We start from the raw sequence: 14,866 nt of genomic DNA, 5'->3' as shown, positions 1-14,866 counted from the left end.
CTTTACAAACTTGGGGGTTTTGCCGGTGTATTACAAAGTGAACAAAAATCATCATATGGGTGAAATCAACGCTACACAGTCTACATGAATAGGTGAAAGGCGACACTGGGCTGACGCGGACAGGTCCATGAATGTCCACAGACCATCTCTGAGGAGACTCATTGCACATCAAATCCATACTTGGCAAATAAAGCCTAAACTTGGAATGTCAAGAAACAACAACAAGAGGCAACGAAGCCAATGGAGTGAGCAGGGGCATATTGAAGTGTCCGAGTTTGGGAGTCCATGAGGAAGATGAGTTTTGTTATACAGGTGCCTGAAAACGCACACACATTCCAATATGGGGTTCATGGCAAAGTTTTACTTCAATAACAAATTGCACCATTTCATGTAGGCCATGCATAACCTAGTGAGTACCATACTGCAGTTAGAGTTCTGCTGTACCTCAGCGGCTGAAAGGATTAACCCCACAGTTCCATACTGGTGCCCCTCAACAGTGTCTGATAGGACAAGCAGCATTTGGTAGGTGGAGGGAGAATGGTACACTGGGCATATTCCTCAGCAGATAAAATGGGTAACACATTCATTTTGAACCCCACTCATCTTGTCAGGTCTCAGGAAGACCAAAATCATCCGGAATCACTGGATGGGTTGACCAAGCCCCATGGATGGATCAGCAATATAAATCTTCAGGCCTCCACTGAGATGGCACCAGGGGCGAGACGATCATCCTTGTGTCTCAAATATAGAGTTGGCACTCCTCTCAACAGTGAGGTGTGTACGCCACTGCTGCTTGAGGAGAACTAAAGTGTGGTGGGCTCAAGGCAGCCATCTCAAGGAGACCAACGTGTTTGCTTGAGCCGTGAACCACTGAAGTGTGGCACAGGGGAAGGAGCGATTAAAAGGCAGCTGCACGGTGCCCCTCAGCCTACAGTCAGGCCATTCAGTGCCATTTATGGTAAGTCATCAAAAAGTCCTGATCTGTTCCCAGGAATTTAGGGAATTATCTTAAGTTGTGCGACAAAAAAAAAATCCTGGGAATGAAATGAGTGGTTGAATCTTTCCCCACAGATGTTTCAGCCACAACGTTAGGACAGAATGAAACTACCTTGAAAACCACACACCACCACTGAACACCTGGCACATTCCAGCAAAGCACATCAAATATCTGGGCTGCATCCTAATGGGCAACACCGTGTTTAAAATGTGGTATTAGACAGGAATATAATAATAATAATAATAATAATAATAATGGACTAAAGGGAAAAACAATGTGGATGACTATACACAGAGACTGGCAGGTGTTTGACTACAGGTGGGAGGTGTAAACGTAAAACAAAGGCAGGTAAATACAACACCACAGTACGAGGAAATCAGGGTAGAGGGGATTATAAAAGCAATGAGCTCCTTCTATTAAGGAGCAGAACAAAGCTCAAAATGCTGATGGGTGGCCATATGAGGAGTATGGGGACAGACACGGAGTATATCTTACCAACGTTTCTACTCTCAGTCAATGATGATGCACTTAAATATCGAACCTCATCGCATTCAGCAGAAAACCCAAATCCACTTACCTCATATGTGCCTTCTCCACATGTCCATCCATTCATTCAATATTAGCTTTGGAGTTTGTGGCCCTGTGTACTCATACAGGCTAGAATTTCACTGCACTATCTCCTCCAAACAGCAAACTATAAAAACGCCAACAAAAAGACCAAAAAAAAAAGAAAGTATAAATAGCTGGCAATATAATATTTACCAAATTTTCATGATATTTTAAAATTTCTCTTTTTATAAGATGGTATGAACATTTAAAAAAAGATAATTACTCAAACATTTTAAAGTAGGCAAGGAAGGAACATGTCCAGATTTAGTCATCACAAGGAGAACTTTACTGCACTCGATAAGCTCAGACACGATTGACTAGAAAAACTCGGGGACTGAGAAGTGTGAAGAGCGAGGAGGAAACATTGGAGTTAAATCCATAAATAAACACAAATTACAGAGCTAATGACTGGGAGAAAACTAAAGGGACACACACAAGAGGAAATAAAATTATATATACACCATGCACATATTAATAAAAAGTAAGAGTTCTGTAATATACAGAGAATGTTAGCAGCCAAGCCTTGAAATTACACAAATCACATAGATCTGTCAGACTGCTCCAGCAGGGGGCACCACAGCACCAGGGTCTCATTCTGTAAGAGCCGTCACCAGCAATGGCACTACAGTAACACTGTTGCCATCTTGACTTACCTTAACACAGCCACAAGCGTGGTATTCTGGGATGCCTGAAGTTAATCTTCTTTCCGGTGATAATGGTGTAACACAAGTGGTAGGATCCCCCTCTCCATCATCGTATGCTAGTTTTCTTGAGGTGGCTTTTAGCCATGGACAGTGGTGCTGGTTTTCTCCACCTGTTCACATCCCAGAATCCTTTTCTTGTACGTCACTTCCACACCAGCCTGTGCCAACAAGTGGTTGGTCTCACAAACTATATTAGATTCAGCAGACTAAAAAGCTAAATTGGAAACCAGTAATGGCTACAGGCTGCACAAGCAGATTTAAAATTCTTGACTTTTTATTTCTTACCATTTTGTGTTCCCCCAATATCCCCCCCCCCCCCCCCCCCCAAATCCAAATGTGCCTCCAGCATGGAAAGAGCCAAAAGCTTCAACTCGACCTTCAGTGGATTGCCTAGAGATCATTCCACCCCAAAACACTTTCCTCATCACTATCAGCCCTCCAAATATATACCACCACACACTTTGAAAACATTTGAAGAAGCAAACACAGAAACTAAGGTCACTACAGGGGACCAAAACACCAAATGCATTGCTTCCCCCGGTTCACTTCTCTACCACTATACTTGTGCCTGCATCTCCTCGTGTAGCACCTCACATCTGGATTTACCAGTACCCCATTCTGTTAAGAAACCATATGATCCACTGTAGAAGCAGACATCACAAAAGCAGAGGTTTGATCGGTTTATTGAACACGGTAGAAACACAGTATTCATTAATAAGTGTATTTACATAAAAGAATGTACAGTTTCAGCAGACACAAAAAAGAGGGAAAAGCTTCAAATATACATACAAAAGTCTCAGAATAAAATACCCCCAGTCACATTCACCCTTTTAGACATGGCGACTATCTAGTCCTAGAAGTAGGCTATCACTTTCCCGCTACTGGGATGATTTAAATGTACAGCATATAAATGTACAAACATCTTTACGGTGATCCAGTTTTTGGGGGAGGCGCAATGGTGTGACACAAAGACAACAGGAGGAGAAACACAGTACATCGTAGTCATAGTGTGCTGCTATGCTGCAAATTCACTAAGTACAGTTGAGCTGCATAGTGAACAAGTGGTCTGTACATAAACCAAATCACATTGCTTAGGAGGTCAACTGGGAGATGAACACAAGTGTACTGCCAGGTCAGATCACTTTAATCTCATCCTGAATGACATTGGTAGCTGGGAAAAATAGAAGAGCTTAGTGTCAATCTGCTAAGAAATAATCTGTTTGTAACCTGCTCAGGACAAAGGGGTCACAAAATGATCGTTTTTCAGATGATTGGTTACTCTAGTTTGTCACTCAAGGCCACTAAGGTGCCTGCTTGTTTTTGGACTGGACTGTGGTTTTCTTTGACTAAAGAGGTCACCAGGAGTCGAGGGTTATTGGCAGTGGTGTATCATTTCTTGATGCACAGCAGTGTCTAACAGTTGTAAAACATGGCAGTGAAGCACAGACACAAAAAAATTGCTGTACACCAATATTAAGGATTCGTGGAGTTTTAATCAGTAGAAATCTGGAAAAAAAAAAAAAAAACTGTCTACCAGAAAAAGAAAAAACGTCAACTCTCCAGTAAAAATTACAAGATGTTCTGAACAGGCTCTAGTAGGCACAGATTTTACGGAGTGGTTATGTCCATGTCCAAATGTGAGAGAAGTTGACATATACCTTCAGGCAGGATGATACCTGCTGTGGAACAGAAAAGGGAAACAAAGTTTGGACAGTTTCCTCTGATTGGTTTTAACTTTTTGCATCAAGCAAAAAATGAGCCAACACCAATGAATGGGTAACAGAAGAGACATCCAGTTGTTAACGGGGTGAATGACACCATTTCTAAATCAGAGTCAAGTTTCCAGTACGCCAGTGATCAAAACGAAAAAGAACATTTATACATTTACGAAGGTGTGTGGGAGAACACTAAAACAGAAAACCCAACCTGGGCAGGCACCAAAATGTGAATAAAAAGACAGGGAGATAAATATCAGCACAACCCAGATGGATTATACCAACTGTGTCCTCAAATAACACTAGCAGACAGCGTCAAAATGAACACTAACAGCGTGCAGGGAAAGCTAAGTGCACATCCACAGCTCCATGTGGTCTCAGGACAGTTACCATCAGGTCACGCAGCTATTCACTTGTGCTGTGCTTCCCTGTGTTTATACAGCAAAGCCAGCAGTACAGAAGTCTTCATTTCAAATCGCCATTATCCACTTCTCACACTGCACAACAAAACACAACCAAGTAGCCATTAACACTCAGACACAGATTCAATCAGGAAGCCTAGTGTTTACTTATCTGCTTGGACAGATAGTACTTATAACAGTCAAAGCACTGCAAGTGTCAGTTCTTTATAACCACCACCCCGCCGCCCCACATTCATCATCCAATTTCACAAAACATCCACACAATTCCCTTCAGCGAGTTTGGTGCACATTCCCAGGGAGTGCCATCACTCCTCTCAGTGCAAATCACAATGTAGATTAAACCAAACAAGTGGCCAAGCCCCTGCTAGACAGGCAATCTACATAAAGTCACTTAAAGTGGGTACAACAACAGGTGCCCACCAAAAACACAGCTTAAGAAGAGTTATTGTAGGCAGAAAAAAAAAAAAAAAAAAAAAAAAAAGAGAGAGGTCATGTCCTAATCAAAAATACATTCAATATTAGAGATGAACTTTTTGTCTTCTCTTTTAATCGCTCGGTCATCTGGTGGCACTTCAGGCACACCAGCAAAACCACTTGCACATCTTACAAATACATCAAATACCAACTATCAGAAGCCCTGCCAATCAACAGCACACTGCCATGGCGCACCTCAGATATTCTATGCATCAAGTTACCAGTACCGTGTCAGTTCTTTTGCATAGATTAAACTTCCATGTGTTACCACAAAAGGCTTTGCTTTTTACTAGATGGAGGCCAGGCTAACATACATGTATATCGGACGTGGCATCCCGGGCTCATCTTTGCTTTCATTTCTGTTGCTGTTATGAATACAGTCTGGCCTTTTCCCCATAAATCCATGGTATGCATAATGCAGCATCTTAACAGGCAGGCCACGGGGACCCCTTTTCAGTAAGTGCCTGACAGACCATTGGCAACTTGCTGAGCTTTCAGGAAAGTCACCTTCACCATACCTTAAACAACAAACTGAAGGGTGGTCTCACGCAGATAGTGACATCATCTCAAAAGGTCAACTCTCATCACAATCCTAAAATCAAATTTGCTCCAAAGTAGTGATAACTACTCCAGAAACCTTCAGACTCAAGCAACTGCACGCTGCCCTCAGTGTGGCACCAACAACTTAAAAATCACCTCCATTCTGAGGAAAAGCTCTAAAGATAAGTTTCATCAGGAAGCAAGGATCCTCCATTAAACAAACGCAAGAAACACAAACGAGAGTACCAAAAGAAAACAACTCAGTCTTAAAAAATCCTTTGGGATTGTAACAGCTTGTTGATGCAATTTTTTGGGAACATCTTAGTCACCTTTGGCATTATCAACAATTTCCTTGAAAACAGAGTATCAAATGCAATGCATGGCAGTAAGGAGGCTTTTTATCACTTTATCACCTGGTTCAGGAGCTTTTCACAGTTTCATGTGCAAATGGCACAGAATTATTGGATTAAAAAAAAAAAAAAAAAGACCCCCCAAACCCCCATCCGGTTTCCTCCAGCCTCCAAGACGTCAGATTCTAAATTGCAGGAAAGACTTGAGATATTTTTTGCACAGTGTTCCATACAATAAACAACATCACAGATGTATTCAAACACAGTGTGTACTAGTGAACACTAGTAATGACAGGTCAAGGGTTACAAAGTGCGAGCGATGTTACTGACTGCAATGAAGAGGAGCCAACTCTGTTGCTGATGCTGCTTTTGCTGGCAGGTTTAGCACAAACACACACACAAAGTCAGAGCGGATGGCCCATATGACAGGCTTCTGGGCAAAAATGTGGTTCAGTCAGTTTGGCATAACAGCAAAATTTGCACACTTTATTCTTCTCCGCAAAATGGTCTGTGAATAAGCCCTTTAAAACAAGAAAAATAAATAACAGCAAACCAACTGTCCTCATTACTTAACTAGAATTCTTCAGCTGCCATGCAAGAAAGACCATTCTGAAAAACCTCTCGGCTGCCAGTAAAATGTCGTCTCGTTTCCAGGTGCACGTTAAATAACTGGCTACTCTGGATTAAATCAGGACATGAATTATGGGTGCTGTGTTGGGACAAGCTTTCAAATGTATGGCCTTAACTCAGAGGTGCCGATACATGTGTCAAAAAAAGTGAAGAGAACACTTTTCAAGTGTTCAAAACCATGGGCTTGGCAGAGCTATCACCTCTCACAGCACTGAAGCGTAAGGCTAGGAGACATGCATCTCTCAGATGTCACCCAGATGTGTGAAACCTCTTCATCATTGTTGAAGACGTCATCATCCTCGAACTGGCTGGATTCTTCCAGAGATGTCTCCAGATTGTAATCGTACGGCTGTCCCTCTGTATACTCATAAATGGTGGGTAGGCTGCTCTTCAAGCTGCATCGCTTGCGTAATGCGACCAGGAGGGGTTGAGGCATTGTGAAGATGTCCACATTATTTCCCAGGTCAATCCACGACAAACAAGGGAACTTGCCTGCATCTTTAAGGGCTTCGGTCAATTCTTTGACAATGGCCAAGGTCAACCTGTTTCCATTTAAAGCTAGGTTAGTCAGTTTAGGTAAGGAACTAAGGAAAGGCAGGAGCAAACGCAGGTGGTCATCATGCAGCTCGGTGAAGCTCAAGTCAACCACAGTAATTCCATCCCGATTGTTCTGCACATAATAGCCTATACGGTGAACATCCCTGATGGACAAGGGGATCCCAGACAAATCTATTGCATCACTGGCCATTTTCTTTTGCAAAGTTGTTTTCAGGCTAGAAAATGAGGGGAAAAAAAGAAAAATAAATAAATAAAATGAATACTGCAGTAGCAAAAAGTGTGACACTTCATGATTAAAATACCCTGCTCAAGACAAATGAACAGTCTGTTAGAGTGAAGATGTTCTCAGTACACAAAACACTCTAGCGCTACTTAAGAAAATGAGCTCCTTTTCAGTCACTCTTGACGGTGATCTCATCAGACCTTCTTCTGATGCAAGGAATCTTGGTGTCATTTTTGATTCCTCCCACATAAACCATATTACTGCGGTGGGTTGGCACCCTGCCCAGGATTGTTTCCTGCCTTGTGCCCTGTGTTGGCTGGGATTGGCTCCAGCAGACCCCCGTGACCCTGTGTTCGGATTCAGCGGGTTGGAAAATGGATGGATGGATAAACCATATTAAGAAACTTTCTTACTTTCACCTCCGTAACATATCCCGTGTTCGCTCCTTCCTCCCCTTTTCGAATGCTGAGAAACTTGTCCATGCTTTTATCACATCCCGCATCGATTATTGCAACTCGCTGCTGGCAGGTGCCCCTTCTAATCTTATATGATTGCACCAGTTGATTCAAAACTCTGCTGCAATGGTCCTTACTCGAACCTACAACAGTGAGTACATCACACCCATCCTGCTTCGCCTTCACTGGCTCCGTGTCTTACAGGATTGAATATAAAATTCTTTTAATAACCTACAAAGCTTTAAATGGCCTCGCACCGGACTACATCAGTGACCTTCTAAATCACTATGCTCCTGTTCACCTACTAAAGTCCTCTGATTCTGGTAATCTTGTTGTGCCTCACACTAACCTGCACTCTATGGGTGACAGGGCCTTCAGCTCCATAGCACCCAGACTTTGGAATGACATCCCGAAATTAATGAGATCAGCTGACTCAATTCATTCTTTTTTTAAAAAAACTTCATCAATCTAGAAAGGCTTTTAACTTAACTGAACATTCTGCCCTTTCTTTTAGTTTACCTCTCTGTGCAGGTGCTCAGGATAATTTGTGTGTCTGTTACATCACAAATTAGGTTATTTGTTAGGTTTTTCTTTTCGTATTGAATTTAGTATTTTACTCTGGTTTATTGTCCTTTATTTTTATTTAATGCTTCGTTATCTGTTTCATTGTTCTATTCAGGAAAACATTTGTATCCAATGTTACATATACCCTGCTGTTTTTTCTAAGACTCTGTGAAGTGCCTTGAGCATGGGAAAGGCGCTATATAAATAAAATGTATTATTACCTAAACCTCACCCCTGCACTCATGCAACTCATACAGGGACAGTCCATACAATCCACTTAATGACAAGAAAACAGGACACTCACTGCTGTTCTCATTATCACAACCAGCAGACAGCAGGAGCAATGAGAGCACAACTCACATTAGTCAACTGGGAACTAGAAGAGTTGCAACAATTCACAACATTAATTCAGAGCCTCATTTGCAGAGAAATGAGTCAGAAGACTGGCCAAACTAGAGAGCACAGATGATACATGTATTTAAATAAAATGTCTGCCAAGATTCCACCTAATATCCCAGCTCTTCTCAATCTGCAAAGGGGTCTAAAATGCACACTTGCATGGGACAGGGAGTGTTAAATAGCATAATATTCTTAAATATAATGTAATTTAAGGTCACAGGGCCCAGAGCTAATCCAGCACATTCATTAATATATCTATTGATTGATTGTATTATTTGTCCTATGAGTCTCTACCTTTTTTGTTTCATGTTTCTGCTGCTGTGTATCCCAATTTCCCTTTGGCATTCCCAAAGTTTATTTTATCTAATATTAATTGAATATAGGCACTGGCAGGGACCAATACCAGATGGGGAGCAATTACAGTTTTAAATAACAAACATTTAAAAATAATTTACCACACAGCTTTCTCCAACACTACTTTAAAAATTAGGAAAAGAACATATTTTCTCTTTCTTAATAACTTCAATGGCCACTTTTGCCGAGATGTGTACTCACTGCCATCCACAGAGTTTGTCACCAGTGTTATGCTGACACGTGCCAAGGAGATTAAAGTTGAGCCTTCTCAGGGTTTTACCCATAATCCTCTCAACCAGACATCATCCCCCACCCCACTGCCAAAAAAAGTGTTAGCCTTCTCATATTCATTAGAAACAATCCCATCAGATTCTGATAAGACAACACAGGCCTATTTAACTTTTAATTAGAAATGTCCCTCTTGCTTCCCTAATCCTTGGCTTGTTCTGCTGAATACTGTAGACTCTTTCTCTGATGGGCTGACCTTGAGAGCAGAAGGAGCAAACAGCATTTTATATCCCTTGGGATTACTGCAAATGAGAGCCTTTCATCTCTCACAAGAATGTTGAATGCATGTGTGGCCCCTGGAAATCTATTTGTGCTGCCTTTATGTCATGACCTAATTACTGAAAAAGCTTTATAAAGAATGACACCCAACATATGGATCAAAAGCACATGGGAACTAGAGGACATTGAATTAGCCCTCACATTTTAAATATTGTCGTTCTGGTTGTTATTTTGGATTGATAAAATATTCAAAAGTGATGATTAGGTCTTCCAAAACCTAAAAACAACATTAAATAAAACATTAACATGGCCAGATGTAAAAATAGCCAAACATATATACATGTTAATTTTCTCATCAAGATGTTGGTTCCAATCTTCAGTTTGAACAGTTTTAGCATTTTATGTTAAGAGATTAACAACAATTTTATTTTAGACCATGGAAAGACTTTCAAGAAAAATAGAAAAGTTAAATCTGCTAAACACGATTAAAACTACAGTCAACACCATTACATTTAAATTTTAAAGCAAAAAATGTTCAAAGTCCATTTAAAAAACACCCACGCAGGCATTAATTACTGTAGATGCCAACAGTATGGCAATAGCAAAGCAAGAGTTGTTAAGGTCACCCAACATGTCACACAAAACATCTATAAACAAAAATCTCAAGTATATTTCAACCTTGCCGTAAACATTCAGTATTTTTAATACTCTTCAGACACATGTGTTGCTTGACAGACCCGTTGACATGTGCCCCTACTATCAGATACTTGCTCTGGTCAATCTTCACGGTCTCACTGGATTGCATACACAATTCTGATCTATGGCCTTACACTAAACCTCAACAGACACTCTCGGCTTCTTGTGTCCTAGATTTGTTATACTGTCTGATGTTCCATAATGTTACATATTTTGGTTTGTTGCACTGTAATAATTTCTTTTTTGACTCAGAATTGTAGCTGAATTTTATCTATATTCTGTTATTTCCAGTGTTAGTCTCCTTGGGCTTATAAAATATCCACAGGGACCCTGTAGCCTTTGACACTATAATATATTGTGTACTTAATTCTAATATTAAAGGTTAAAGCAGACAAGAATCTGGGAGCATAACCTGTGATGGAGTGGTGTCCATTTTAGAGCTGACTCCAACCTTGTGGCCTCACACTAGAACGGAATCCAGGTACAGTGGAACCTCGGTTCACCACCATAATTCGTTCCAAAACTCTGGTCGTAAACCGATTTGGTCGTGAACTGAAGCAATTTCCCCCATAGGACTGTATGTAAATACAATTAATCCGTTCCAGACATACGAACTGTATGTAAATATATTTTTTTTTTTAAGCAGAAATATAGTTAATTAAACCACAGAATGCACAGCGTAATAGTAAACTAAATGTAAAAACATTGAATAACACTGAGAAAACCTTGAACAACAGAGAAAACTAACACTGCAATAGTTCGCGCTATAGCGCTACCAACCGCTGGCTAAAAACACTTTTTTAATGAGTTTTAAGCGCAGGGAAAAAAAATGAACATTTGAAAAAATCTGTAATTTAATAAACCACCAAGAAAAGTAACATTGCAACAAAGCACGCTACGAACCGATCGCTGTAAACAGAAGTGAAAACCAAATCAAGCCCAGTGCATTCTTTAACTGCCTTCCTACCTTATGCATCCAGCCCCCTCTCTCTCTCTCTCTCTCTCGCGCTGCCTGTGTGTGTCCGTCTGTCTCTCTCTCGCGCTGCCTGTGTGTGTGTGTGTCACGCTCTCTCTCTCTCGCTCCCTGCACAGGAAATGCACAGGGAGAGACTGAAGATGTACAAACCGAAAGGAAAACTGGCTTGTTCGTATTCCGAGTGAGTGGTCGTGAACCGAGGCAAAAGTTTGGCAAACTTTTTGGTCGTAAACCGATTTGTACGTGTACCGAGACGTTCGTGAACCGAGGTTCCACTGTACTTGTAAAAGAAAATGAATGGATTATATAAGAGCTAAAACATATTATACAAATGAATGACAAGGGAGTTCTTTTGTTTATGGCAAATATGACTTTGTAAGATTTTCAGAGAATGTTTGTCCTAATTATACTGTTTGAAGTGCACAGGAATAGGGGTGCAACTCTTAAATATTAAGGTAATTGTACAAATGATTTCAGGAATAGAATAACACATGTAATTAATGTTTAAAAATAAAAGACTGCTTGGATTATTATTGTCCTTCACCGACACTATAAACGTACATGCTGACCTCTTTAGTTAATGATTTACATTTTACAAAATATCTCTTATAAAAGGTGAAGAATACATAAATCCACTTCTCCACACTCACTAGTTCAGCTATGTTTATCAAAGTAATATTGGTTCTTACACATTATACATTTAGGTATATATTATGTAAATGGTAGTGGGATACAGTGGTAGTGCCACTGCACCACAGCTTCAAGAAACTGGTCCAAGCACCATTTGTGTGAATATTGGTGTTCGACTCATGTTCATAACGATTTCAACAAGCATATCACTTTTCTCCCCACATTCTATTTGGCTCTCTAGAGTGAGTGTTGATGCGTGTTCATAAAAGTGTGTGTCCTCTAAGGGGCCATCACCCCTATCCAGGTTTTGTTCCTGCTTTGTATCTGGTGTTATCAGAAAAGGCTACAACTCCCTATGATGTACTGGATTAAAGTACAATATAAAAACAGATGGATGGACTCATTAGCAGCTGTATCCAGTATGCACACCCATTCAAGCAAAGCATTAAAAGTGAGGCACCACAGTGTCAATTTCTCACCACCAATGACACCACCAGAGGCCACAGAGGACTACAACAAGACAAACCAAACTGTAAAAAAAAGACACACTAATATGGAAAGGACAGTCCTGTCTAGAGAAAATACTGTGAAACAGGAAAAAAATTCATATTTGGGGAGTTCAGACTTAATAAAATGCCAGTGTAATGCAAGTCCTGTTGGATATTGGACTTTTTAGATGAGGTTTGGAAGAGATGCCAGCTCATCTACTTTGACTGCTTTTGGTGGAGAACCATCTAGCAAAACTCTAAAAATGCTGCAAATCATATATGTTCAGGTTTGTTATTGTACAATGGAAAAAAGAAAAAAAAAGCAAAGATGTAATTGTTGTACAATAAAAACAACAGACAAAAAACAACGAATGCAACAACATACTGTATTATAACAAATATTTTGTCTATGTATGTGTAGCAAGGGATCAGCACACTATACTGTGGGGTGCATGTGTTAAGGATTAGCATGGTGGAAGTGATGCTGGTAATCCACAATACTGGGGCCTTACCAGTAAGAAAAACTCAAAATTCAGTGGCACAGAGTGGAATCAAGTCATAAGTCTAGGAACCTGGTGGTCAGCTTTGATAGTGCAACAACATTTAACATTTATTTCAATAGCACATTTTCAAACAAATGTAGTAGCTCAAAGTGCTTTACAAGATCTCCAAGTATTTACTTATAAGGAAAGGCAAAGAAAAAAAACATTAAAATTAGAGAAGAATAGAACAGTATTAAATACTGAGCTGCAGTCTATTAACTGGACTCTGAAATTGCAATTATTATCCAGGTGTGCCATGGTGGTATGAAGTGCAAGGGATTATGGCATCCTATGTGGACTGATTTCAATGCTATGCCAACTGAAGGTAGTCCGGACTACCTGGAATATTCCGTTTAGTGTGTCCCAGGACCAGCCTTACTCTGCCACCTTTTTGTTTCCATTTCCTTTGACTGGTGACTCCCAGCTGGAATCCTGCAGATTGTATCAGATAAAGGTAACTGGGGATTGCAGCTCTGCACGTACCAATCTGCAAGTCAAATCCTAAAATACCAGCTCTAATGTTTAAAACAGTTTGTGCAGTCCATTTCTATGGTTATTACAATCAAATAAAAACAATATTACACATAAATATATGAGTAATAAAATTCTCTGCTTGTTACATAGTAAGTTAACAAGGATATTTTATAGTTTACAGAGTCATTACTACAGTATAAAATATCCATCCATCCATGTACTTAACCAACTTAATCAAACATTAGGATCACAGAGCGATACTGCAAAATTTTTCTTGCTGAAATCAATTTTAGTCTTGCATTATGTTTTGAGAATCTCCTGATTGGGAGTACAGATTAGCAAGATATGTGGCAGTTCACCGTGTTTACCCAAGGCTTCTTATAGGCACAGTTTGTAGTTCTAAAAATTGACCTCCTGGTTAAATATCCCTTTGCACTTTAACAAAGACAATAAATTACAAAGAGATACACTGGTCACATTCTTATAGTTAAATAATATATACAGGCTCCTTAGCCAATATTAGCCATGATAAATAATTAAAAACACGAGAATTAGAATATTATTAGTTTTAGTTAAGATGGTATTATTAGTACATAATGCCTTAAAGTATTAAATGTCAAAGAAGCACATGCAGACTTTACAGTTAATACACTGAAAAATAAGAGTTAGCAGCTTAAGTATTAGGCCATGGTCTGTTCATGGAGGTTAAACCTGGAAAGTGAAGTATGACAAAGTGATATATATCTGAACACACTATGGGGTGACATTGGCCAGATCCTTGCAAGTCAGAGTACATCCATATTATTAATTGTAATATCAAAATTAAAAAGACATACAGAAGAAAAATTTTACATATGCAGAAAATCACTTATCGTTAACAGACAACAGTTGATCTTGCAGCGCAACAGAAATGTAACAACTGAACTAAGCAAAAACCAAAAACACCAAATACTTCGGACTGGTGATGGCCAAGACAGGGGACACTGTACATCAGGCTAGCATTTGTGAACTGCATCCCTTATCAATGGCCCTACTCCAAAACTAGCATACATCACCTCATAATGTGCCCTCCAAAAACAAAACTTGTCTTGATGATTGGACACATTTCACCCTCTTTCTACTTAAAGATGTTAAGTGTGCTGTGACTTCACAACTAACCAGTTGCTTAGTTGTACACTGCATAGCAGTTTCACAGACTATTACAATAATGCACTTATGGCAGGTATCTGGGAAAATAAGGACATTAATTCTGTCAAACCTTAGTGTAGCATTGGACACTAATAATCATGAAATTCTACTGTGCAGAATGGGGACCATCCTCTGTATCTCTGGCACTGTTCTGCATGGGTTAAAGTTCTATGTAACTAACAGGTAAGAGTGTGTCAGTTTTGGAAAGGGCAGGTCTTGCTTAGTGTCAGTCACACAAGGACTTCCCTTTGCTCTTACGTACCTTCATGTGTATACTCGGTTATTCTATTTATAGCCTTGGGCTTGACTATTTTAAACTTTGATATTTGTATCTATTTTAGTGTTAAAAGAGGATGATTGAACATCTCTCA

The 14,866-nt window shown here is 39.9% G+C and overlaps 1 protein-coding gene across 1 annotated transcript in view; it reads right to left on the bottom strand.

Moving 5' to 3' along the window:
• Positions 1–2,977: 2,977 nt before the first annotated feature.
• LOC114668720 (leucine-rich repeat-containing protein 75B-like) overlaps positions 2,978–14,866 on the bottom strand; it is a 47,202-nt gene continuing 35,313 nt past the window's right edge. Inside the window, exon 5 of the mRNA XM_028824621.2 lies at positions 2,978–7,214. Coding sequence (XP_028680454.1) covers positions 6,638–7,214 — 577 coding nt within the window. The 3' untranslated portion in view covers positions 2,978–6,637. The remainder of the gene's footprint in view (positions 7,215–14,866) is intronic.

Source organism: Erpetoichthys calabaricus, chromosome 18, assembly GCF_900747795.2.
Source record: "Erpetoichthys calabaricus chromosome 18, fErpCal1.3, whole genome shotgun sequence".
Taxonomy (NCBI): domain Eukaryota; kingdom Metazoa; phylum Chordata; class Cladistia; order Polypteriformes; family Polypteridae; genus Erpetoichthys; species Erpetoichthys calabaricus.
The sequence above is the reverse complement of the archived record's forward strand: the minus strand, read 5'-3'. Positions and strand labels throughout refer to the sequence as shown.